Source organism: Octodon degus, unplaced genomic scaffold, assembly GCF_000260255.1.
Source record: "Octodon degus isolate 3935 unplaced genomic scaffold, OctDeg1.0 scaffold00006, whole genome shotgun sequence".
Classification (NCBI taxonomy): Eukaryota; Metazoa; Chordata; class Mammalia; order Rodentia; family Octodontidae; genus Octodon; species Octodon degus.
Window position 1 is genome coordinate 30,243,894 of NW_004524582.1, and position 26,411 is coordinate 30,270,304.

At 58.9% G+C, this 26,411-nt stretch overlaps 1 protein-coding gene across 2 annotated transcripts in view; it reads left to right on the forward strand.

Moving 5' to 3' along the window:
* Positions 1-212: 212 nt before the first annotated feature.
* Positions 213-26,411, forward strand: part of Man2b2 (mannosidase alpha class 2B member 2) — a 27,128-nt gene continuing 929 nt past the window's right edge. Inside the window, exons 1-18 of one of the 2 annotated variants that reach the window (XM_023699756.1) lie at positions 213-351; positions 1,983-2,129; positions 3,384-3,489; positions 7,762-7,934; positions 9,429-9,544; positions 10,556-10,733; positions 11,664-11,862; positions 14,015-14,205; positions 15,162-15,315; positions 16,535-16,668; positions 19,107-19,363; positions 21,554-21,745; positions 22,110-22,365; positions 23,416-23,532; positions 23,616-23,829; positions 24,631-24,768; positions 25,207-25,319; positions 25,546-25,663. In XM_023699756.1, coding sequence (XP_023555524.1) covers positions 220-351; positions 1,983-2,129; positions 3,384-3,489; positions 7,762-7,934; positions 9,429-9,544; positions 10,556-10,733; positions 11,664-11,862; positions 14,015-14,205; positions 15,162-15,315; positions 16,535-16,668; positions 19,107-19,363; positions 21,554-21,745; positions 22,110-22,365; positions 23,416-23,532; positions 23,616-23,829; positions 24,631-24,768; positions 25,207-25,319; positions 25,546-25,663 — 2,935 coding nt within the window. In that variant the 5' untranslated portion in view covers positions 213-219. Of the gene's footprint in view, positions 352-899; positions 1,082-1,944; positions 2,130-3,383; positions 3,490-7,761; positions 7,935-9,428; positions 9,545-10,555; positions 10,734-11,663; positions 11,863-14,014; positions 14,206-15,161; positions 15,316-16,534; positions 16,669-19,106; positions 19,364-21,553; positions 21,746-22,109; positions 22,366-23,415; positions 23,533-23,615; positions 23,830-24,630; positions 24,769-25,206; positions 25,320-25,545; positions 25,664-26,411 lie in introns of those variants that run through there. The other variant, XM_023699758.1, reaches the window with a different exon arrangement.

A 26,411-nucleotide genomic window follows, 5' to 3' on the forward strand; every position in this document is an offset into this window, starting at 1 on the left:
GGATCCCGGGTGACCAGCCGCCCCCAGATGGGGGTACGCGGCGAGCGCGGTGTCTGTAAACTGGGCGCCGCAGTGGCGTGGAAGCGGACGCGCAGGCGGGCGCAGCGCGCTGCGGGACGAGGAGGCCAGCGCCGGGACACAGGAGGCGGGGCGCCGGCGGGGGAGGGCGCTGGAGGGCGCTGCCCGGGGCGGGGCCAAGTGCGGAAGTCCCCGTCGCGCATGGAGTCCCTGCGCTGGCTGTCGCTGCTCCTCGGGACCCTGCTGGTGCAGGGGTCCCTGGCCGCGGGCCCCATCCGAGCCTTCGTGGTACCGCACAGCCACATGGATGTGGGCTGGGTCTACACCGTGCAGGTGGGCGCCGGTTTAGGGGCTCTGGGCGGGGTTCCCTGCCTGTCCCGGAGCCGCAGGGGCAGTGCACAGGTTAGATGGGGTCCTGAATTCCGATGGGAGGAAGTGGAGGCCCCTTTGAGGTTGGCAGGAACACCCAGTTCTCATACTTGCGGCCAGGTGACAGGAGGGTCCCCACCTCTGCCTCTCCAGCCCAGGTTTTGGGGTGGGCCTGTGTTACCCTGTGATTCTGCCCAGGAGCTCAGCAGAAGGGCTCCTTGAGACTGCAGTTCCCATCAGGCATCCCTCCCAGCTCCCAGGATGCCTGCGTGGCCCCTAAGTGGTCGGCTTCGGCCTGCGTCCAGGTGACGCTGCTGGGACCCACAATTAGTAGCACTGGGGTGCAGCCTGGCCTTGCGGGGTCGAGGGCAGTGACCCCCACCTCAGTGTCAATGTTCTGTACTGGTCAAGCCTGTGCTCACACTGGTGTGGGGATCCTGCGCTCAGGGAACCCCTGAATCTGAAAAGCAGATCTCCCTGGCCTCCCCCGAGTCCCTACCCCTTCAGGGCCTCTGGTGACACTAGTCACTCTCTGACATCCCACATACCCTTTACCTGTTGGCTTCATGATCCCATGTTTTCCCAGGGCTCAGGCCTACCCACTGAGGAGGTGCTAATGTGTTTGTCCAGTGGTGACCGATGGATGGATGAAGGGAGGGCATTTCACCAGAAATGAGATGGCAAACCGCTCCAGGTGTGGTCGCCCACGCCTATAATCCCAGTGCTGGGGAGGCTGAAAACAGGAGGATCACTACAAGTTTGAGCTGTGTAGTGAGACCCTGTACCAAATACATAAATGGAAAAAATAAATAAATAAAAATTTTAAAAAAGAGATACTTAAGAAAATCTACAAGACCCTTCTGTAGTTAAGGATAGAATCACTTTATGAAGAACATCAATGATTATTATTTATTTATTTACTGTTTTCTGAGAACTCCCAGTGACCCTCCTGCTTCAGCCTCCCGAGTGCTGGGATGGCAGGCATGCATCACCACCCTCAGCTAGGTAGTGGCATTTCCAAGAGGGACAGAAGGGGACCTGGAGCCATGTGTTGGATTGGCCCTGGGTGCCCTGGCTGGCTGTGGGAAGTCCCCACCCCCACCTCTGGGTAGACTAAGGGAGCTGAGTCTGCTGCTCCTGGCTCTGGAAGGAGAGACCAAGGCCCAGCGCGGTCCAGGCCCTGCCTGCAGCCACCTAGGCCCAAGCTCACGCTGTCTGCTCCATCAGGACTGCTCTCCGCAGGCTGCAGGGGAGGAAGCCCTGCTCCTTGCAGCTTCACCTGGGGGTGGCCGAGGGCACAGGGGGCTGGCCCTGAGGGATACCTCACAGGTGGGCCACACCCCTCCTGCCCTCGGATGTCCCCACAGGGGCCCTGGGGACCCAGTTTTCAGACCCTTCTCCAAAGCTGCCCCTGGCCACAAAGATATTTTCACAAGCTCATTCTCAGAGTTGGGCAGCATGAGCAACCTGGTGTCATGTGGGCACGCACTAGGGCCGGGAAGGACATAAGTGCCACACAGGAGTACCCTGAACACAGCAGGGCACTCGATCTGGCAGGTGTCCTGCAGCACTGCTGTGACCTCATCCCCTCCCAGGACAGCATGCGGGCCTATGCGGCCAACGTCTACACATCCGTGGTGGCGGAGCTGATGCGTGGGGAGCGGCGGCGCTTCATCGCGGTGGAGCAAGAGTTCTTCCGGCTGTGGTGGGACGGGGTTGCCTCGGAGCAGCAGAAGCAGCAGGTAGGCGGTGCCAGGTGACACAGCTTGCCGGGACCCTGGGAAGCCCACACTGGAGACTCACGTGGGCCCGGCTGGTGCCAGGGTGGCACCCGTTGAAGCCTCCAAGCCAGCGCCCCAAGCTTGTGATTGACATAGGGCCAGCGCCATGGCCTCGAGGGCTGACTTGAGCCAGTCTGACTCTTCCTGGAAAGGTGGCCAGCGCCTGCAGGCCAGCCGCACATTCTAAGTGCCACTTCCCAATGCCGGGCACTGCTGGGTGGCCCCAGCCTTGCACCTTGTGCCCTGATTGGCACTGTCCACCCAGCCCCTGGCACAGGACCTGTGACCCTTGGCAAGGACACAGGCAGACAGCTCAGCATCATGGTTCCTCACAGAGTGCAATCTCGGGCACCAGGGCTGCAGCTGTGAGCTGGGGGGCTCTGCTTCTGTAAACTGGGGGGCTCCCGTTCACAGAGACATGTTGCAAGGCATGGTAAACACCTGCACTCCAGAAAGCTCCGGAACCCAGTTTCCTCCCTGGTGGGCAGCGTCTTTCTGACTGAAATTCAGGGAGGTTGATCCACCTCCTCGAGGCGCCAAAGCTAAGGTGGCAGCAGGATGTGCCCACCAGAGGGAGGCTCCTCAACTGCAGCCAGTGAACCAGACCTGATTGCGATGTCCCCTGCCAAGCCATGGGGACTGTCACACAACTTACAGAGATAGTCCAGGGTCACAGAGGCCTGGGATGACAGGTGGGCTGGGAAATTCTAGCAGAAGGGTGCAGAATAGAAAAGATGGGTCTTGCACCAGGGCCAGGAGATCGGTGGAACAGCTGGGGAAGTGTGGGCCGAGGCTGTGGATCGGGCAGGAAGGTCGCGCCAAGGTCAGTTCCCTGATCTTGATCCTTACGCTGTGGCCCTGATTGTCCCTGATCTCTGCAACACACAGGACACATTTGTGGTCAAAGACTTCAGTGCTGCTGAAAGACTGTAGCTTAGGAAAGGCCTCCCAGGCGCACAGAGGTGGGATCTGAGGGCAGAAAGCTCAGCTCACAGTGTGCGAGTCCTGGGCGGGGACAGATGGCAGCTCGGAGCTGTCTGTATTATTCCTGAAACTCTTGCTAAGTGTGAAGTCATTTCAGAATGAACAGTGCAGTTATCTCCAAAGCGGCAGTGAGCCAGGTGTTTTCGGGGCCCTGGGTACTGCCCTCACAGGTTGCCCCAGCCCAGCTGGCCCACGTAACCTGGCCATCTTCTCTCTGCCGCCCACGCCAAGGTCCGCGAGCTCCTGGCCAAGGGACGCCTGGAGTTTGTCCTCGGAGGCCAGGTCATGCATGATGAGGCTGTGACCCACCTGGATGACCAGATCCTACAGCTCACAGGTTTGCCCCCTGCCCTGCACCCGGGGATCTGTGGTAGGCTTGGAAGGGCCCCAGCCCTGGAGTTCTGGGCTCTGTCTGCTTTAAGGGGCCCTGGCCAGTGGGTACAGGGACTCCCTAGGGCCGAGCTTGTGCCTGGCTGAGTTAGTGCAAGGTTAGGAGTCCCATCCCTGTGGCCCTCCCTGGGCCTCAGTTTCCTCATATCTACCTCAGTAGTTGTGAGGATTCAATAGACACACTTCAAATAAAGAAACTTTCAGTAGAATGTGTTATTACCTCCTAAGTGCTCAGTAAATGTCAGCTGGCTTCATGTCGCCACCTCGCCAAGTTGCTGCGGCAAGTGAGGAGGAGGTCTGGTGACTCTCACTCCCATTCCACAGCTGTGGAAACTGAGGCCCAAAGAAACAGAGCAATTCTCAAGCGCCGATAGGCAGGACTCGAATCCAGCCCCTCTCTCCTCCCGCTGTCCTGGGGTCTGCCACCCCTCTGCCTGACGGATGTGGGCTTCGGGCCCCAGGCTCTCCTGCAGATGGAAGGTGGTGTAGACATGGCTCCTATCCGTGCATGGCTTTTGCAGACAGTGCTGTGCCTGGCCTCTGTGCCCGGCTGGGTCTGGGGCCCACCTGACAGAGGCAGGAAGTGGCAGCAGGGGAGTCGCCCAAGCCGGCCTGCCCCTGCTGCAGCACTTCACTCCACGCCCATGTGGCCCTCGTTCAGGGCTTTCCTCTGCGCCGCTGCACCGCCAAGGATGCCACCCTAGGGAGCCTGCTCTGGTCCCCGCGGTTCCCACCGCACCCCACAATACAAGTATCCCCGCCTGTGGGTTCCCAGGGGGACGCATTGCGTGGCATTCATCCAGAGACCCAGCAAATGTGGGCAGCATTGCTTTGGAGCAGGAGGACCCTGGAGCGCCCCTAGTGTGAATAAATTCCTTGAGTCCAAAAGCATCCAAGGTTACAAGGCCCTCAGGGGACAGACACTTGGATCCCTTTCACCCTGCTCTAGGGGCACGGCCAACGGTCCTCAGAGCAGCCCTGTTGATGGGGGTGACTTATACATGCCCAGTGTAAAGGAACAAAGCTTTTTTGTTTCTGTATTTTGAGACATTGTCTTCCCATGTAGGCCTCTAACTCCCAGCGATCTTCTGTCTCAGCGTCCCTAATGCTGGGATTATAAACGTGCACCACCGTATCCCGCTCTGTAGAGGGCACATTTGTGGCTCACGTGATGCCCAAACCTGCAGGAGGGACAGTACCAGCCACGCGTGGGTTCTGAGTCTGGTGGGCGTTGGCCTAGCCTGTGGGCTCACTGGGCCCCTCGGCCCCCCTGCGGCCAGCTCGGCCGGCTGTCTGCTGTCTCCTTGAGCCAGGCTTAGAGCCCAGCTTGGCTTGGCCCCTGCGGCTCTTGGGGCGCCCAGGATGCTGCGCCGTGCTGAGCAAGCCCCACACCTGGGAGTGCGGCCGCGCCCTGGGGAGTCGTACCCTGGCGACTCCGCGGTTAGAAGCGGGCAGTGGACAGCGGGGTGCGGGCAGGAGCTGCGGTTCCCCGCCCCGCGGGCAGCCTCCCAGGCGGCCCCTGGCCTGGCCCCGCCCCGTCCGGAGCTGGCCTGAGGCTGGGCGCCTGCAGCCGGCGCGAAGCGGGAGCGGGCAGGCTGGAGCGCAGGGCACACCCGGCCTGCCCCAGCGCCACTGCCGCCCCGTGGTGAACCCAAGTCGGCCGCCTCCCTTCCTGCCAGGGCCCCTCGGCCCTCCCAGCAGTCTCGCAGGGCGCAGAGCTCGAGGCTTCAGCAGACGGGGCAGGGTCCCGCCGCTCGCGCCCCAGCGCCCCGCCAGCGCCCCGGGCGAGGGCCTCCGCACCCCGCGACGGTTCTGCTGCTTTAGCGCACACCAGAGGCCGCAGCTCCCGCGCGGGCGGGTCCATTCCTCTCCCTTCACTCAGGCCGGCTGACTGGAGGGAATGTTGGAGACAGGGCATCTTTCATGAGAACGGAACCCAGTCTCTTCCGCTCCTCTTCCTACTGACTAGAATTTAGGCCCCAGCCCCCCATAACTTCTACTCAAACTCCACGGAACAAGATTGAGTTACGCGATCGCTGCTGGCGGCACGGCAAGCTGGGAAGTGTAGTCTGTCAGTTCTGGGCATATCCTATTGGCCAGGAGTTAGTCACATGGCTTCATTTGCTGCAGAGGAGGCTGGGAGTTGTAGTCCATTGCTCACCACCTAGTAGACTGCAGTTGTGACCGATTGTGAGCTTCGTGGAGACTGGGGAATGTGGTCCTCAGCTGGGAGGCCATGTGCCCTGACCGTGTGATTACCCCTGAGAGATGGGAGATGCCGTTTCATTCTTTCTTTACCTAAGAAAACCCAGTCCAGCTTCAGGAAGCAGATATAATTGAGCAAAGAATTCTGCCTACTTGCTTTTAAACGAGGATTTGTAACTAAGAAGGCATTACAGTTCTGTTACTGAAAGGAGCAAAAGGCGAGTGTGCACTGGGGATGCTTAGCAGTTCGGTAGTCACCTCGTCCTGTGGGCCCCACGCTGTGTGCAGCTGGAAGGCCAGAGAACCAGAGGAACCGTGCTTGGAGTGCTGAGCACATTTACCGTTTACCTAATAAGATGGGAATGGTTTGGAGGGTGGTTGGGGGACTGGCTAGACGGCCTCTTCCTGTCTGTGAGTCTCATACCCTTACCGCACGGTCACAAGGTGGCTGCCACAGCTCCAGGCATCACTGCTATGCATCTGCACTCCGCTCAGTACAGAGGGCTGGAGAAGCTTTCTTCCTGACTTTCTTTTTACTTAAGGTGGGAAACTTTTCCCTGAAGCACAGCAGGCTTAATCCACATGTTATTGGCCATATCTGCAGTCCACGCAGTTAAAAGATTAAACTTAGACACATGAAATTGTAGAGTGTATTTGTGCCGAAGTGCCTCACCGATCAGGCAGTGGCGTCGCAGCCTGTGGACTCCATGAAAGGCAGTGGGAGTTGAGCTCGCCTCTCTGCCCTGCGTTCTCGGGTGCAGGTTGCAGCTGCGCCTCTCTGGGGTTAGGAAGACGGCACTAGGATGGGCTCAGGGACCTCTAGGCAGTGCCTTACACAGGCGCTGCACAAGGCAGTACCTATCTCCCTGAAGCCCTGCGCCCAGTGCCTGGCTCATGCGGGGCGCCTGCGGGACGAGGGTGGGGTGGCTATGTGGGCAGGCTGCTTTGAGCTCGCGACTGCGGCTGCGTGCCTTTGCCCCTGGACTCAGGACTTCCAACAGCCAGCTCTTGGACGGTGGGGTCTGTGGGTGCGCGCCAGGAGGGGATTGCCCCATACCTGGCTGGCTGCCAACCTTTTTTTTTTTTTTTTTTTTAACAGGATCTTGCTCTGTAGATCAGGCATCCTGGCTTGGGGGGGCAAGAAGTGGCCACCCAGGTCTGGTGGGGCTCAGAGACAGCTTCCCAGCTTGCGCACCAGGGCTGTGGCTCCATCTGGCCCCCATCCAGAGCCCTCCACCCTTGCCCTGTGGCTGAGACAGCTGGCATCCCCAGAGGAGGGGCCCGTGAGAGGTGAAAGTGAGGTGGTGGCTGTTCTCTGGGATGCAGGCCCAAGCCCCAGCGACCATCAGGGCCACACTGTTGGGGGTCATAGACCCCATGCTCGGTTTCCACAGCCCAGACAGACCCCGGGACAGTGCCCAGGACCCATGGAAGATTGTCTGCTAGAGCTCTTCACCACAGCTAAGAGTTCAAATTGAGGGCATGGTGGTGCATGCCTGTAATCCTCAGGAGGCTGAGGCAGGAGGGTCACTGAAAGTTTGAGGCCTGCCTGGGCTACATAGGAAGTTCAACGCCAGCCTGAACTACATAGCAAGATCCTGTTTAAAAAAAACAAAACAAAACAAAAAACGGTTGGCAGCCAAGAGTAGAGGTGCACACTTGTGACCCCAGCACTTGGCAGGCAGAGGCCGGAGGATCCTTGTGAGTACGAGACCAGCTTGAGCTACAAAGTGAACTCAAGGCCAACCTGAACTGCATAGCACAATCCTGTCTCGGGCTGGAGAGATGGCTCAGTGGAATAAGCGCTTCCCTGGCAAGCACAAGGGCCTGAGTTCAATCCCTAGTTCCACAAAAAAAAAAGACCAAAAAAAGTTGACCCCTCACAGCTGCAACCTGCTCGGCCACCCTGCCCGGCCTGGCAGCAGGCACTCCACCTGCTGGGGTGGCCACGGTGTGTGGGTGAGGGAGGCGGGCCTGCCTTCTGGGCACCAGCGGCCCTTCTGTCCTCCCACAGAAGGACACGGGTTCCTGTACGAAACCCTCGGGGTCCGGCCGCGCTTCTCCTGGCACGTGGACCCATTTGGCGCCTCGGCCACGACACCCACCCTGTTTGCCCTGGCAGGATTCCATGCCCACCTCATCTCCCGCATCGACTACGACCTCAAGGATGCCATGCAGGATGCCCAGGTGTGCGTTCCCTTCCTCTCCAAGGGCCCGAGCAGGTCACACCGTGGTGACACAGGACAGCTGGGCTCCTGCAGCCTAGCTGGAGCCCCCTTGTCTCCGTGAACGCCAAGCAGACCCAAAAGTGGGATTTATTTGCAGGGAGGGCTGCAGCAGGGTCCACACCTGGGATAACAGCCGCTGACTGGCCCATAGCTCTGGGGCCATGTGGACAGGGCCTGCCCCTTCCTGAGGCGTCAGCGACGTGTCTGCTGTGGCCTTGCCGCAGCTTGTAGGTGACCGCTCTCTCCAAGTCTCTGCTCTGTGAGCACCTGTGGCCAGCTCCCTGTCATGCGGACTCCAGCCCCATTGCAGGTCTTAGGGGCCTCCTACTGACGCAGTTCTTTGGAAAGGCCCTGCTTGCAAAGGCAGTCACAGCCTCAGGGCCCAGATGTCTTTTCAGAGGGCATTGTTCCAACTGTAGACACAGGCAGAGTTAAAATTCAACCCATTTCACAGGTAGGTAGACTGAAGCCCAAAGCATAAAATGTTCTGCCCAGGGCCCTCATTGAGCAGCAGTAAAGCTGGCTGGGGAGGGTCTGGGAAGCGGCTTGGAGCGCTGCTGCGAGTGCACATCCCGCATGTCTCACCTGCAGATGGTGCTGTGGAAGCTAGGTGTGGCTTCATTTTTCATGCCAAAACCCAGTCACAAAGGGATCAGTGACCCAGGACATAACAGTAACCCCAAGCGTTTTTTTTTGTTTTTGTTTTTGTTTTTGATATTTTGAGACAGGGTCTCACTATGCAGTTCAGGCTTTGTAGCTCCCAGGCTGGTCTCGAACTCACAACGGTCCTCCTGCGTCAGCATCCTGAGTGCTGGGATTACAGGTGGGCGCCACCACGCTCAGCTCCTAAACACTTTCTAACCATCATGACTATTCAAAACTAGGTGGGAGCCGGGCATGGTGGCACACCCCGTAATCCCTGTGTTCTGGAGGCTGAAGCAGGAGGATCGTTGTGAGTTTGAGATCAGCCTAGGCTACAAAGTGAGCTCAAGGCCAGCCTGAGCTGCATAGCAAGCCCCTGTCTCAAAAGAAAAAAAAGGTGTGGAGGGGGGGGGGGCGGGGAGATGGCTCAGTGGAATAAGCGCTTCCCTGGCAAGCGCAAGGGCCTGAGTTCAATCCCTGGTTCCACAAAAAAAAAAAAAAAAAAAAGCAACAAATTTAGTGACACGTAATGAGCTCTCTATACCAAGGAGTATTCAAGCACAATGAGCCTCTGCTAGAGGCTCTGGCAGAGAATCTTCGCTGAGGCTCGGGTGGGGTGAACACAAGGCCCCTAGGAACCAAAGGCTGGTGTGGGGGGTGGGGCTGAGGGAGGAGGCAGCAGGGAAGACTTGGCCTTGAACCCTGGAGAGAGCCCAGGGGAGGATGGGCAGGCGGGGACAGGGAGGCGCGGCAGGACTGGAGGGGAAGCCAGGGCCCCACGTGGCTCCACACTGTCCCCTCTGGCCTGCAGGGCCTGCAGTTCGTGTGGCGAGGGTCCCCGTCCCTGTCCGCGCAGCAGGAGATCTTCACACACGTCATGGACCAGTTCAGCTACTGCACGCCCGCCCACCTGCCCTTCTCCAACAGGTGCGCATGCGCGGCCGGCCCTGGCCTGGACCTGTCCAGCCCGTGTGGAGACTAGGGCCCAGGGCCCATCCGTGTCCAGCGCCAGGCCCCGGCTGGTGACTCTAGCCTGCTTGCCCTGCGTCCCAATGGAGGGTTATTTATTTCTGTTTTTATTTTGTTTTGAGGCAGGGTCTCACTGTGTAGCCTGAACTGGTTTTGAACTATGATCCTCCTGTCTCGGCCTCCTGAGTGCTGGGATTACAGAGGTGTACCACCCCAAGGCCTGACATAGGCTTATTTATTTATTTATTTGTAATCATTTATTTATTTATTTATTTATTTATTTATTTATTTGGTACAGGGACTCGCTACACAGCTCAGATGTGTAGAGATCCTCCTGTGTCAGCCTCTCCAACACTGGGATTACAGGCACACACCACCATCCTGGTTTGGGTGGCCTGCTAGGCCTGGGGCTGGCATGGCATGTGGTACCGGGGATTGAGCCCAGGTCCTTGTGCTTGCCAGGCAGGCGCGCAGACTACCAAGCTATATCCCGCCTCCGTAGGGTTATTTAAAGAAGGAGAATTTATCCCCAAGAGCATTTGGTTCTGGCTGTTGTCCCAAAGCCTCACTTCTAGGCAACACTAGGCTGTGGTCTCCAGGGTCCCTTGGCCCTGGGTTCAAATCCAGCTCAGAGGAGAAGGAAGGGGGGACCCTAGGCGGGGACTCACGGCCACCCCTGCTACTGCCTGGGCCCACTCTGTGCTGGGTACTCTCTCTGGCTCCTTTCTGTGAATTATTTCCTTCAGTCCCGGTATTGAGCTGCCCGTTTCTGCAGGAGACTCAGGGTTGGCTGTGGCTGTGTAGGAAGAGGCCCAGAACTGTGGGCTTCAGGCCAGGATCCCTGCCCCAAGGCTGATCGTCTGGGTCCAGGGCACCCCGAGCCACGCTGAGCCTGCTGCCAAGCGGGGAGCTGTTAGTACAGAGCAGAGCACAGAGCGTTCGCCTGCTCCCCTGCCCTCGCCTCCACAGGTCCGGCTTTTACTGGAATGGTGTGGCTGTCTTCCCAGAGCCTCCCCCAGATGGAGTGTACCCTAACATGAGCGAGCCCGTCACCCCGGCCAACATCGAGCTCTATGCCCAGGCCCTGGTGGCAAATGTGAAGCAGCGGGCCGCATGGTTCCGGACGCCCCATGTGCTCTGGCCCTGGGTAAGCAAGCCAGTGCCTGCCTGCCAGCCTGGCCTCCCAGCAGCCTCGTGCTGCCTGACTGTCCCCTACATGCCCACTTCCTTGTCTGTAAAATGGGGACAGTGACACACCCACCACCTAGGCTTGAGGGGTTCCAGAGCATGGGCAGTGCCAGGCGCCACACCCGCTTACCTCACCCCCAGGCTCGCCGGAGCACGCGGTACATAGGGGCACTGTCCTCTGGGAGGTCCATCAGTCAGATCCGCACCCCTGGCCGGAGGAGGAGACCTGCTAAGGTCCATTTGCGTTCGAGGGCGTGAAGCTCAGAGAAGTCAGGCCGCTGTCCCAAGGCCACATGGCTGCTTAGCTGTGGCTGGGAAGGGGTGGGTTTGTGTTAGGGCCATGTGGCCCTGCAGCCTGTCCTGCCAGGAAGAGACTCAGGGTCAGGAAGAGTGATCTGAGGCTCTGATCATCATTATGTCACCAGGCATGGTGGCGCATGCCGTCATCCCCAAACTCAGGAGGCTGAGGCAGAGGGATCCCTGCAAGTTCAAGGCCACCTGGACTGCAGAGCGAGACCCTGACCTCAAAAAACTTTCTTCCTCCTCCTCCTCCTCCTCCTCCTCCTCCTCCTCCTCTTGTTTTTGTCGTTTTGAGACAGGGTCTTGCTCTGCAATTCAGGCTGCCCTTGAGCTCACTTTATAATCCAGGCTGGTCTCAAGCTCACAGTGATCCTCCTGCCTCAGTCTCCCAAGTGCTGGCATTACAGAAAACACCAAATCCCCTATTATAACTTAGCAGATGGACTCACAGTGGCAGTGATCCTGAAGGGCCTTGAGAGACCTGGGGGAGCCCTCACTGGCACTGTGGAGGCCTAGGGGGCTGGGTGCGGACAGCCCCAACCATCCTGGCCAGCTGGGGACTCTGGCCTGGCCCCTGTGCCCCCTGCAGGGATGTGACAAGCAGTTCTTCAACGCCTCGGTGCAGTTTGCCAACATGGACCCACTGCTGGACTACATCAACAGCCACACGGCCGAGCTCGGTGTGACGGTGGAGTACGCTACGCTGGGCGAATACTTCCACGCCCTGCATGCACTCAATGTCACCTGGGACATCCGAGACCACCACGACTTCCTGCCCTATGCCTCAGGTACAGCCTGGGGGAGGGGTGCTGCTGCCCCCCCCCAGCCCTCCCACCACCCAGACTTTCCTGCTTGTCATTACTGGGGTCCTCAGGGCTGGCACCGGACGCCGGGCTTGCTGCCTACAGCCCCCTCCCAGCCGTGAGTCCTGGAGCCCAGGCCCTACAGGGGGGGCCTTCCTGGTGCTTTGTCATTTGGGTTGTCATGAACACTGAAAAGGACAAGAAAGCTTAGGATGCGGCGTTTGTGAGCCCTGGCCCCATGCCAGGCCTGGCCCCCCACTCCACGCTCGGGAAGCTGCCTCCAGGCCTGCGGGCTTCCGCGGCAGCTGGCCCACCGCCGCCACCTGTGCCTTTAGCCCTGGTGGCTCTGCTTCTCTGCCCTCTGCACCGTGTCAGCCTTGACCCCAAGGAGCCACCGCGACCTCTCGGGCAGGCAGGATGGCAGCCAGCAGTGAGATCTGTATTTCAGGCTGGGTGCAGCCTGCTCAAGACTGAGAAGGCCACTGGCCACGAACAAAGAAAGAGCCGGCCTCATGGCCTAGGCACGGGAGGGGCATCTCCCCAGGAACTGTGAAGCTTCTCAAGAGTCATGCGTCGGTCTGGAGCCTCTTGGTGGGGGCAGGGTAGTGCAGGACGACGGTGGCATCTGCTGATTTACAACTGTCATTCTGTAGATTTACAGGGCTTCCCTGAAGCCTGAGAACGGGGGCCCTAACTGTGAGGCCCTAACACACCCCCACCCCCGCCCTCCCCATCGGCCTGCCTGGGGCTGTCAGGGCTGTGTGGAACTGTCTAAGATCCTCATCGGAAAAATACATCACAGTCTCAGAGGGCCCTGCATCCTGCCTGCCTGGGATGCCAAATGGGGTGGGTGCGTAGTGTGCCGGCTGGGTTGCCTAGAGCCAGGACAGCTCAGGGATCCAGGTACGGAGCCGCCTGCCTCCTGCTAGGGAGGCTACCTCCAGGCCCATGCTCGCCTGCGGAGGGCCACTCGGAAGGCAGGCAGGGAAGGGGGTGTTCCGCTGTTGCTGTCCCCATCAGAAGAGGGGCGCTGGGGCTGGGGTTCACCACCTCATGGCCAGGGCCGCTGCGACAAGAAAGCCTGGCCAGGACAGCGACTTCCAGCACGCTGGGCTGGGTCAGGTTGTCCCAGTGCTGGTTGGCACTGGGTCAGGGAGGGCTTTGCAGTGGCCTCCTTCCATTTCCTTCCCTGCGGCCAGGGCTCACCGCAGGGCTTTGGCCTGCTGGACTGTGCGGCTCTCAGGGACTGCTAACTGTGGGCAGGGTGGGTGCGTGGATGTGGGTATAGTTACTATCCAGTGAGAGGAGATGTGTAGTTGTGGTTATTTGGTCTAGAAAGGATGTATAGCGTGGACGCAGTTATGGTCAGAGTGGCAGTGATTTGCATGTGGGTGTGGTTCCGTCCACTGGTAGGGCCTGCTGTGTGGGCGTGGTTACAGTGGGTCAGGGCTGCTGGTGGGCGTCCAGTAGGCAGGGTTGTGTGGGAGTGGCTGCTGAGGCTGGAGGAGGTACATCCTGCAGGGCACAGTGTGGCAGTGGAGGTAGGCGTGGCTGGTGCTGCCTTTATTTTTTTTTTAATTTTTTAATTTTAATTTTTATTTTTGGTGGAACTAAGGATTGAACTCAGGCTCTTACACTTGCCAGGGAAGCGCTTATTCCACTGAGCCATCTCCCCGGCCCCTATTTTTTGTATTTTTTTGTGGTACCAGGGATTGAACTCAGGACCCCGCGCTTACTCTACTGAGCCATCTCCCTGGCCCCTGGTGCTGCCTTTAGACCTTGGGCCTTGGGAGTTGCCTGTCTTGGAATTCCTGCCCCACCACTCACTCAGTAGGCCCAGGGAGCTGTGTGGCACCCTATCAGACCCCACAACCTGTGGCCACCTTTTAGGGCCTAGCCAAGGTCCTGTGGGCGCAAAACAGGCGGTAGAGCACAGGCCAGCCCCAGGAAGGGCGGTGGCACCTGGAGTGCATGGAGGTGCTCAGCCCCGCTGCACCCTGGCCGGTCCTCCTCGTGCCTCCGCTCACCACCAGTCCCATCCACTCCCTGATGTCCCTGCTGTGCTGCAAGCCTGTGCGTGGGCTGCCCGGCCCAGAGTCCCCTGGGCAGGAGTCTGACTCCCCATCTTGTCTCCCAGAACAGCTGCAGGCCTGGACGGGCTTCTACGCGTCCCGCAGCACCCTCAAGGGGCTGGCACGACAAGCCAGCGCCTTGCTGTATGCTGGGGAGTCCATGTTCACACGCTACATGTGGCCGGCACCCCTTGGGACTCTGGACCCCGCCTGGGCTCTGCAGCAACTGCAGCAGCTCCGCTGGGCTGTCTCTGAGGTGAGGTCACACTTCTGGGCTGCAGTGGCAGGGTGGGGCCTCCTGTGCTGTGCACCTCCCACCTGGCCCCAGCGAGTCCTCCTGGCCTGGGCTGTAATGCCCACTTTACAGATGAGAAGACTGAGGTTCCTTTGGTCACGAGGCTGTGCGTGGCGAGACAGGGCTGAGGTCTGGCAGTGTCCAGCCAGTGGTTTCATTAATGTCTGTAGCTGACTTTCCCAAGAGGAATGAAGGGTGGCACAGGGTGGCACAGGGTGGCAGCTCTGCCTGGTCCAGCTCTCCACTCACCTGTGTGATCTCAGGAAACTGGCCTTCCCTCTCTGAGCACTGACTCCTCCCTCCCAGGACAGAGGGCAATGCGGCACAGTAACAGTCATGACCAGGCCAGGGAGATAGCTCAGCAGAATAAGCTCTCGTTTGGCAAGCGCAGGATCCTGAGTTCCATCCTTGGTACTGCAAAAAAAAAAAAAGAAAGAAAAAGTCACATTCCACTCGGCACAGTGGCTGCCCAGGGGCACACTGCTCCTAAATGCCATCTGTTCATTCCCTCTGGGAAGCGAAGACCCAAGCGGTCCCATGTGCTCTCTCCACCCAGCAGTGGCCAGGCCAGATGTGCTGTCTTGAGTTACTGAAGGGAATGGCCACAGGGCCCGTCTCTGTGTGGGGCAGTAGTGAGCTGACTGCAGGTCCGTCCCAGCAGTGGGCTAAGGCGGCTCCTCGGGTCCCCTTCTGTGAGCAGAGACAGTAAAGCTCGGGCTGTAGGGAGCATGGATGGGAGCCAACCCAGGGCCAGCACGGAGGGGAGCCTGTGTCCCTTCTGGATGTCACCAGCCAGGCTTCTTCGCATGGTCCTCGGCCCCTCTGGCATGGGTTTCCTCTTCTGTGAGGCAGGGATGGCCACCTCTCCTCACAGGCTCAGGTCCTGATCCGCGTCTTCCCTGGCTCTGGTGCCGCAGGTCCAGCACCATGACGCCATCACCGGAACCGAGTCCCCCAAGGTGAGCACCATGTACACAGAGCACCTGGCCATGGGGACACTGGGTGTGCGCAAGCTGATGACGGCCATCGCCAGGGACAGTGTGCAGCACGCGGCCCTAGCGTCCGGCTCGGGTAAGCCACCTTCGGGAAGTTGAGGCCCATTCTCAGGAGGGAGCCCAGAGGGCCAGGAGGAGCTGGAGACCTGCGCTTCACACTGCAGGGTCACTGTCCCCATGAGCACCTACCTGAGGGACATCCTTATCGGTGACTCGGGCTCCCAACCTCAGTGTCCGCATTCCTGAAGAGAGGGAGGGTTGAGGTTGCAGTTAGAGCCAGAAGGGGCTATGATCACATCTGGAGCGTTTATTAAGCTCAACATACTCTACATAGCGGATGTAATTTACTGCTTCACTGAAGTCTGCAGGAGCTGGTGTGGCGGCACAGGCCTACCGTCCCCGCACCTGGGAAGCTGAGGCAGGAGCATCACAAGAGCTCTGATCCTTCTCATCTTACAGCGAGGGAACAGCTGAAGGGGCCTTGTGCCAGGGCACATGCTCAGGGCAGAAGGGGCAGAGCACTGTTCGAACCTGTGACCCGATGCTGCCCTGCCTGGGGGAGGGGATGCCAGCGTCCTCAGGCTGTTCCTGGGGCTCCTCCGGAGCTCAGCTGGGGTGCAGATCATCACCGGGCAGCCATAGACCTTCCCTTTTGGGGGTGTCACTTGCGTACTGATGAGCCTACCAGTGTGCTGGGGCTAGGATTCCACAACCCAGAAAATCCTGGGTTAGCAGGGCGAGCTGGTCTCCCTGTGCACCTGCAATCGTCCTGTTCACGAGGTCCCCAGCCCCCTGCCTCAGCCTGCACTTGGTCATTCTGAGCCATTTATTGTTTCATTTTATGGTTCTGGAGATTGAAGCCAGGGCCCTGGCCCTGCATTGCATCCCCAGCCCTGCCCGGGTGAGACTCAAACTCTGAGTCCTCCTGCCTCAGCCTCCCAGAGTGCTAGGATTACAGGCGTGAGCTGCCACCCCTGCTGCCAACGTGCCACTTGATGCCCCCGTGTCTCTGCACGGACCTGGCCATGCCTGGGCTCTAACATCCCAGGCAAGGGAACATTTCTGACCTCAGTTTTCTCGCTGCTAAAGTGGGCAGATGGGAAAGGATGTGTGAGCGTCCAGGGGACACGTGTGTCCCCTTCCCACCTCTGCCCAGACCCGCCCGAGCAGATGGAGTGTGCTGCACGACAGGCGCTGCCCACCTGTCCTCACCTGCTCCCCGGGCTCTCGTGTCTCAGTTTCCCTTAGATGGAGAGGTACCCACAGGCACGGGTGGGTCTGTTCTCTGTGTGTAGGTTCAAGGCCTGAAGGACACCTTGCCTCTGTCTACAACCCGCTGGCCTGGACCATCACCACCATCGTCACCTTGACTGTTGGCTTTCCTGGAGTCAGTGTCACGGACGAATCAGGCCGCCCTGTGCCTGCGCAGGTATGGCCACACACCCTTGCTCGGAAGACCTTGTGGGGCACCAGGGGGTAAGAGGAGGTGCTGGGTGGGGTGGGCCCAGGCAGCCTCTCTGCAGCACCCAAACATCTAGCCGCTGGGTGGTCCACCCCCTCGTTCCCTTGCCTGGGCCAGTTGAGCGGCTCTGGGAGTCACCCAGCTCCCTTAGGCTGATGTCACTCAGTCGCTCAACAAACACTCCTGAACACGCATTCTGGGTTGGCCCTGGGGTGGGTGCTCTGGACAGAAGTGAAGGCACAGATACGGGTCTTGATCGTGTGGAGCAGTGACACAGGAGAAGAGGGGCATCATCCCCCAGTCCTCACTTTGGAAGAGGAGATGTATCTGGCCGAGAGAGACTGAGAAGGGAGTGGACTGAAGCAAACTTAACCCTCAGCACCCATTCCCGCCCTAGCTCGAGCCCAGGAAGAGGAACTCACCCGGCAGAGACTTGCAGAGCTCCCACCCTGTGTCCCGCCATGTCTGGGTGTGAGGAGACCGTACCCCCCCCCCCCAACAGACACAATCCAGCCAGTAGGGACTGTGTCGGCCAACTTCCTGTTGCGGGGACAAGACACCTAGCCTGGCAGCTTGAGGGAGAAGAAGGGTTTTGTTTTGCTGTCATTTTGAGGCAGGATCTCGCTATGCAGCTGGCCTGGAGCTTACTTTGTAGCCCGGACTGGTCACGAACTTGCAATAATCCTCCTGCCTCAGCCTTCTGTGTGCTAGGATCACAGGCGTGTGCCACCATGCCCCACGGGAGGAGAGGCTTAATTAGGCTCGCGGTTTCAGAGGGCTCTGTCCATCCCTGGTGAGCTGGCTCCGAGGCAGACCTCGGCAGCTGTGGTGGGAGAAATTCCTTACTGCAAGTGGCAGGGCTGGGACACATTTTGTTTGTACCAGGAATCAAACTCAGGACCTTGCATTTGCCAGGGAGGCGCTTGTGTCACTGAGCTATATCCCCAGTTTGCACTTCTTAATTAATGAAAAGTACTGGTACATTTTAGGTATATGTGATGATCATACCCATCATAGGGAATTTGTACCTGTACATGATACAACTTGATTTGTTCTCTTTACCACTCCCCTACCCTCCCTTCAACCTCTCTTCCTGTCCTTATTTGCAAAAGCTTTGTTGCATTTTTTTTTTTCTTTTCCTCTCCTCCCTTTCTCCTGCCCCTGCCCAAGTTCCCCTCCCAGGCAGGCGCTTATTCTACTGAGCTATCTCCCCAGCCCTCCCCTCCCTATTTGAACATTTTCCTCTTACTGTAAAATACACTGTGGTCCTCATTTACACTTTCGGTTCCTCTTACCAGAGAAACTGTGTGGGTTCACCCAAGTGTCCCCTGTGTTTCACTCAGGAGCAGACAGTAAAATTCTTGACAATATCTCAGCTGCTCTTATCTGGCTTCCTGGCCTCAAAGGGGAAGGAGAGAGATTGGGCAAGCTTAGGCAAAGACAAGCCCTTTCTGCGGGTCCTTAGGGCTGCAGAGCTAAGCAGATACTGATCAGAGATAAGGGTGGCCGAGGGGGCTGATGGGAGTGGACCGAGGGCCAGGCCCTGTGTGAGTCACCGCCCAACACTGCTGCAGGACTGGGGGGAGGCTGTGCCTGCGGCAGTGTGGCCTTAAAGTCCCTGCAAAGGAACCCAAGTGACAGCATCCTGATGACCACAGGGCAGGGGTCACCACTGCAAGCTAGCAGGACTCTGACAGCCCATCGCTTGACTGCAGCTGCGTGACCTCCACAATCTGTGACTTAACTTCAACAAAGACCAGGAAGCCAGAAAGCCAGAGGACTGTTTTCCCTCGGTGCAGGGTTCTAGGGCCGTGCCCAGTGACTCCTTCCACCCGTCCCAGTCAGAAGCCTCCCTTGGACTGGCAGAGGCCAGGAAGGTCAACACAAAGCAGTCACTCGAGGGGACATGGAGGCTGGGGAAGGGCTGCAGGGAGCTATTAAAGTTGGAGGTTAAGGTCAGATCTGGAGCGGGTGTGGTGTGAGCACTCAGGCGGCTGAGGCAGGAGGATCACCATGCGTTCCTTCCAGGCCAGCCATGGCTCCATACCAAGACCCTGTCTCAAAAAAAAAAAAAAAGAAAATCAGATCTGGAAGTCACCACTTTTGGGAGGTAAAGGAAACTGAAGGAACTGAGGCCTCAACTAGGAGAGGCCCTGGGGACCCACTAGCCCCCCATCTTCAGGACGTGGAAGGAATCCCCAGAGGCGAAGTGTTTTATGGGGGTCCTGGAAGGGAATCCACAACCAGCAAGGGGCTTGGGGGGGAACAGGGTACAGTCAGGAGCCAGAAGGACACCTCTGCCTGGTGCGTGGTGGACACCACATCCTCTGCTGGTGCAAGCCCGGGCTCCTGAGCCAGCACCGGCGCTGAAGTCCAGCTTCCGCTCTGTCCTGCTGGCTTTGCAGATCCAGAACTCAACTAAGGAACCCTCTGCCTATGACCTGCTGATCTTGGTCACAATCCCAGGCCTCAGCTACCGGCACTACAGCGTCAGGCCCACGTCAGAGACCCAGGCAGCCGCCACCGTGGCCAGCACTGTCCGGTTCGGCCGCAGGCTGCGACGCACCAGCCAGGGTGACAGGCGCCTGGTGCCCGTGGCAAACGACTGCTACACGGTACTGCTGGACTCAGACACCAACCTCCTGCATAGTGTCCAGGAGAGGTGAGGTGCAGCCCTTACTGCTCTGAGGCTGGGGCCTCGGGTCACCCGTAGCCTGCCTGCGCAGGGGAAGGCCAGGTGGGAGTGCAGCCCTTCCTGTCTTCAGTTCAAGGGCAGTGAGCCTCGGGCGGTGCACAGAAGGCCGCTCATGCCACGTTGTTCAGAGCTGTAGACCTGTAGACAGGCAGTGTTGAGGGGCTCACCCTGGGGAAATACATCGTCCACTTGCTCGAGCTTAGCAAAATGTGGAAACACGATGTTTTTAGAACAAAAAGGGAATCAGAATCACCTATTTGGACCTTGTCCCCTGTCCATCCATCCATCCACCCCTCCGCTGGTCCCCGCTCTATCCATGCATACATCTGGCCACCCACCACTACCTGTCTACCCACCCATCTGTCCCTCCATGCACTCATCCATCCATCCATCCATCTATCCATCTTCCCACCCATCTATCCATCTTCCCACCCATCTACCTACTTATCCATCCCTCCGTCCACCTGTGACTCTGCCCATCTACCCATCCATTTGTGCATCCACCTACGCATTCATCCACCTACCAACCCACTCACCCACCCACCCACCCACTGACACCTGCCCATCCCTCTGGCCACCTACTCACCTATCCAGGTGCCCACCCATTCACCCCTCCTTCCATCCATCTCCAGTCATCAACCCACCCACTATGCATTCATTTATTGGTAGAGAGCAGTGAGGGCAGGTGACCCAGGGAAAGGCCTCCTGGCTGATGTGAGCCAGCCCTGTCCAGTGAGTTTGCCATCCACCCCAGCTGCCTCTGCAGGACACTGTGTTGTTCCTGAGCAGGGTCCTGGCAGATGGACTATGTGGCAGTACAGAGTGAGGGGTGGGAAGAGCAAGCTAGGAGGCAGGAGGAGGTGGGGAGAGGCCTTTGCACTGGGAGGTGCGGCGTTGGCCAGCATTGCCCAGGACGAGGTTGCTGTCAGCGGACCTCTATCCACAGAGCCCCAGGACCCCTCAGTGGGACCCAGCCAGCCTGTTGTTGTAGTTCCACTGATCCTTCCTGGGACAGGGAGATGGGAGGGGAGATAGCGGACAGCAGGCAGCGGAGAGCACCCCTTGGGGAGCATTTGTGCAGATGGCGTTGTCATTTCCCTTGGTGACACTGGGAGGCCACCACAGCTAGCAGCATGGGCCAGGCATCTCCACTCCCACATGGCTTGTTTCCTGACTTCTCAGTTGCAGCCCTGCGGATGGGGTGAAGTGGTACCTCAGCATGCTTGGGTTTTCAGGCCCCAGGTGACAAATGGAGGCGTGCTCACCGGCCATCAGTACATCTTCCTTGGTGCGATGTGGGTGCAGATCTTTCGCCCATTCTTCGTCTACCACGTTGTGAGAGCTCCGTGTGTGTCCTAGGGCCTCACCCCTGTGAGAATCCCAATGGGCAAATCCTCTCTCCTTCCTGAGTTATCTTTTCCCCCTCTTTGTGACCCTGGGCAGCATTTTGACAGGAATCAGGTCAAAGCTGGTGGATGGAAACCACTCTTGCCTCTCCTTTCCCTCAGGGGCTCTGTCAGCCTCCTCGTGCTTCCACACACAGCCGCAGCCCCCAACAATCCCCCAGGTGGGTTCAGGGTGGTCCAGTTCCCCACAGCAAGGCCAGGCTGGAAACAGGCAGCAGATGTGGATGAGTGTCTTGTCTCCACGCATGCGTGGCTACCTGTGAACCACAGAGCCCGCAGCAGGGGTGCACACCTGCAGTCCCAGCGCAGTATAGGCTGAGGCAGGAGGACTCCCAGTTCCCACACAGCCTGGGCCGCTCAGCAAGACCCTATCTCGAAACAGAAAATAAAATTAAAGGGCTGAGGGTGTGGCTCAGTGTGAAGGCCTTGGGTTCAAATCCCCAGTACCAAAAGAACCCACCACCGTGCATCCAGCAGGTGCTGGGGCACCTGCCTGCTCCTCCTGGAGAGCTGTGCTGCCTCCCGCAGCCTGCAGTGCACTGTGGGACACCCGGCCGGTCCGGGCTCCTCCGGTCCTGTTGCTCGTGTGGCTTTCTTGGGCTCCCCACGGGGCAGCTAGCCCTCACCTCTGGCTCACAGCCACTCCTGGGTGGAGCAGTTGCTGCCCTGGGCCCAGGTCACAGGACTGTGCCATGAGGCCCCACCCAGGACGTCATTGATTCCACCTTCCTCCTCTTTCTTGCCAATGCAGACAAAGCAACCGGACAGTGCGCATGGCCCAGGAGTTCCTGGAATACCATGCCAATGGGGACGTCAGGCGGGGGCCCATCTCTGACAACTACCTCTTTGCGCCCAACGGGACAGCAGTGCCTGCGTGGGAGGCCGTGGGGCTGGAGATCGTGGCAGGAAGGCTGGCGACTGAGATCCGGCAGCGCTTCTACAGGTGCTCCCTGGGGCCCCCTTGGCGCACACCTGCAGTGGCCCCCTGGCTCCCGAGCAGTGTTGGTGGAGAATTTACAGAGGTGGAAGAGAATTGCTCTAGGCTCCACACGAACTTGTGCAGATCCTGCTGGTCATCAGCCAGAAGGGTTCACATTCTTCCACTGATGGCTCAGGCCAGGCACAGCAGCTCTGTGGTCTCGGAGACCTGAGTCCCGCCGTGTTGTTCAGTTCCCAGACTGCACCACTGTCCTCATGGGCCCAAAATGCTGCCTGGCTCCCTGTCCTCCCTCAGGCAGGAAGGAAGGAGAACAGACAGGCCATCATGAGGTTCCTGCAGCTGTGCCTCCCCCAACCTTCTCCTCCAGGGATGCCAAGGCCCGGACTTACATGTATGCCATCCATTCCCGGCTGGCCCACGTGTCCCAGGGCCCCGGCAGCGAGGAGCTGCTGTGTCACCGCATAGAGCAGGAGTACCGAGTGGGACCCCTGGAGCTGAACCGCGAGGCCATCCTGAGGATCAGCAGCAATCTCAACAGCCAGCAGGTCCTCTACTCAGACAACAACGGCTACCAGATGCAGCGGAGGCCCTACCGGCACTATGTGAACGCCACCATCGCACGGGTATGCCCATGTGGCCTGTGCTGCACCCTGGGGTGCTTCTCCTGTTCCCCCTGCTTTCTGTAATACTGGGGACTGGGCCCAGGGCCATCATGCTGGGCTACATCCTCAGCCCTTTCTTCACTTTTAAATTTTGAGAGTCTAAGTTGCCCTGGCTAGGCTCAAACTTGGAATGCTCCTGCCTCAGCCTACCAGAATGCTGGCTTTATAGGTATGAGCCACAAAGCCTGGCTTTTCTTCATCTTTAAAATCAGCTCTTAAACAGCAGAAACCTCACCAGGCGAGGTGGCACGTACCTGTAATCCCAGCACTTGGGAGGCTGAGGTAGGAGGATCACCTTGAATTTGAGAGCAAGCTGGGCTACAAAGTGAGCTGGAGGCCAGTATGAACTGTATAGTGAGATCCTGTGTCACATAGATGATAGGTAGATAGATAGATGATAGATAGGTAGATAGATAGATAGATTGATAGATAGATGATAGATAGATAGACGATAGATAGATTGATAGATAGATGATAGATGATAGATAGATAGATGATAGATGATAGATAGATAGATAGATAGATTGATTGATAGATGATAGATGATAGATTGATAGATGATAGATAGATGATAGATAGATAGATAGATAGATAGATAGATAGATAGATAGATGATAGACACCAGGGAGATAGTTCAGTGGTATAAGCATCTGCCTGCCAAGCAGAAGGTCCTAAGTTTGACCCCCCCGTGGGGGAAAAAAAAGCAAAAAAAAAAATGTAGAGACCTCTTAAAGCCCCTTTTGTCTGTGCAGACTCTGGGTCTGCCTGGCATCTGGATCGTGGTGCTGCCAGGCAAGAATCCTTAATTTGTGCCTCAGTTTCCCCCTGTAAAGGAAGTGCTTTGTCAGAGAGCCATTGTGAGGGCAGATGCAGTGGGGTGGGTCAAATACAGAACTGGAGCTAGGTCCTAGGGCTGGGAAGTGGCGCTGCAGGGAGCGTGAACCCCGCATCAGTCTCAGGGAGTCCGGCGACCCCGCCCACGCACCCTGCCCACAACATCTGAGTCTGCAGAACTACTACCCCATGGTGCAGTCCGCCTTCATCGAGGACCAGGAGGATGACAGCAGGCTGGTGCTGCTGGCGGAACGGGCACACGGCGTCTCCAGCCCAGGCGGCGGGCAGGTGGAGGTGAGTGAGCGGCTCTTCCCCCCGGTCAAGCCCAGGGTGCGGCTCTGCAGCCAGCTTCAGCGCCCACCCCGTCACCCCCGCAGGTCATGCTCCACCGACGCCTGTGGAACAACCTGGCCTGGGACCTGAACTACAACCTCACACTGAATGACACTTCCGTCGTCCACCCCGTGCTCTGGCTGCTGCTGGGGCCGCGGGCGGTCACCTCTGCCCTGCGCCCGCGGAGTGCACTAGCACTGCAGCACAGGCCCGTGGTGCTTCTCCAAGAGCTGTCCGGAGGCAGGGCTGCCACCCAGGGTATGCGGCGCCAGGGCTGCCTGGAATCATGTGCACCCTTGGGATCTGGTCGGGGCAGGACAGGAGGGGCGGGTGCTGAGCTGGCTGGTTCCCCCTGAACCTGTCCACACTGTCACCATGTGCTTCTAATCCAGGGTCTAATCTGACCACCATGCAGTTTCCCAACTTCCTCCTGGTTGGCCTCGCTCCCTGGGGGCCCTTCCAGCTCCTAGTGGCAGCACCACCGGCTGGTGACAAAGCCTCAACACATGCATGTGGGATACAGAAAAGAAACAAGCCAGCAGGGTGGTGTACACCTGGAATCCCAGCCCTCAGGAGACTGAGGCAGGAGAATCCCCTGGGCTGCCTAGTGAGCTCAAGGCCAGTCTGAACTATAAAGTGAGACTCTCAAAAATAAACAAAAAATCCCAACCATAGCACCCAAAGGAGCCAAGCCTCCCTGGGAAGGACTCATATTGGCCTTGCTTGGGGCCGGGGCTCAGGGCCTGGAGTCAGTGGCCGGAGCCTGTGAGCCACAGCAGATCCTGCTGGCAGTGTGACTGGAAGGAGCGGGACTGAGCAGCCGGGAGTGAGGAGCTGGTATCCCGGGCTGGCGCCCTGTGGAGCCCTGCAGCTCCTGTGCTTGCTTGGTGACCTCAGCAGGGCCGGCAGGGAGCAGCTCTGAGGGACAAGGACCTGCCCCGCAAGGGCTGGCAATGGGTCTCCCAGCTGGCGTAGCAGGAGGGGCTAGCAGGGCACAGCTTGGAGTGCTGCGTGCAGGAGGCGCCCTCTGAGCCTCTGGCTCTGTCCCCTGCCCTGCAGGACATGCCCCAAGGCCCCCAGTGTCCCAGCAACAAGCTGCCGTGCTGCTGCCCCCAAGCCTGCACCTTCAGCTCCTGAGTATTCCTGGCCGGAACTACAGCACAAGCCACAGTGAACACATGCGGGCTCTGCGGACAGGTGAGGCCTGTCGCATGTACCGACCCCCACAGCCACCTGGCCACCTATCCCCAACCCGTTGGCAGATGACCCAGCACACTTTAGCACTCATGGCTCTGTGAGGCCACCCTATCCACTCACCAGGACACCAACGAGACCAGGTGGGCGGGGCTAGGATGAGTGGTCTCACCACTGGGCAAGGTACGCCCTGACTGGGCTGACTGGTCCACATCCTGCCAAGCCCTGGGGGCTGAACTGGGATCATGGGGCGGGGACCCTCCGCCTGGGCTGCACAGGGAGGTGACCGCCCCCAACCCTGGCTTCTTGCTTGTCCGGTAGGGCCGTGTCCCCTGCCTCTTGGGCACATTGAGAATATGGGTGGAGTCGAGTGCCAGGCACAAACTGGAGGCCCTGAGGTTGTTCAAACGGGGTCCTCACTGTCGCCTTCTGTTCCCAAAGGCCACCGAGGCCAGGCCCAAGCAGACGTACGCCGGGTCCTGCTACGGCTGCACCACCTGCATGAGGTGGGGGAGGATCCGGTGCTGTCTCAGCCAGTGACTGTGCATCTGGAGGTGAGCTGTTCCCTTGCCTGCCCCACCTCAGACACCAGCACACCAGGTGCCTGGGTGGTGAACCCCAAGTCTGAGACCCTGTCTGGGGGGTCTCTGGGCCAGAACACCCCTCCTGGGTCACTCACCAGTACTTCCTCTGAAGCTGGGACACAGTCGGGCCCAGGCCACCGCTGCTCCTCTGGCTCCCGAAGTCTGAGGAGCCCGCCGCCCCTTCCTGTCCTTGCAGGCTGCACTGCGGGGGCTGGGGGCTGTGGCAGCCGTGGAGGAGCGCTCGCTCACGGGCACCTGGGACGCACACACCATGCAGCGCTGGAGCTGGAGGACAAACCCTGGCCACCAGACAGGTCTGGGACCCTGCCCTCGCACCACAGCTCTCCCAGCCAGCCCAGAGCTGAGCAGACCTACTCAGTGCAGCCACGCCCCTGTGGCCGGGTGGCTGCCTCCTGAACCCACTGGAGTAGCTTGGGAGGCAGGCGTGGTGGAAGACACCTGTCATCCTGGCACTCCAGGGGGCTGGAGCAGGAGGGTCACACATTCCAGTCCAACCTGGGCAATGTAGCAACTTAGACTCTGGCAAAAGATTTAAAAGGGTGGGGGATGTAGCTCAGTGTAAAAGCCTTGGGTTTGATCCCACTATTGCAAAAAGAGAATGAAAGAGAGGAGAAAAGGAAAGAAAGGCTCTGGTCAGGGCTTCACAAAGTCACACGAGTGTGTGTGTGTGTGTGGTGTGCACTTGCAATAGGTGCACACACAGGTGTATGCAGGCTGCATGTCCAGGACAAGAGCCAAAAACAGATCCGCACACACTCATTACTCCTACCAACTGAGGTAGCCTTGCTCAGACCAGTCTCTGCTGGGCGGCCCTGCCCCTTTGAAGGCCTGAGTCCCTTGGGTCTGGCCAAGTCCCAGGGCAGAAGCCTCCTCCATGCTTTCCTGTCCCTGGGGGTTCCCTGTCCCTGTCCTTTTTGTCTGTTGCTCACTACTTGGGGCTGGGTACAGAGTGGTGGATGGATGGATAGAAGGATAGGTGGGAGGATGGATAGGTGGGTGGGGCCACAGGAGGACGGATGGATGGATGGATGGATGGATGGA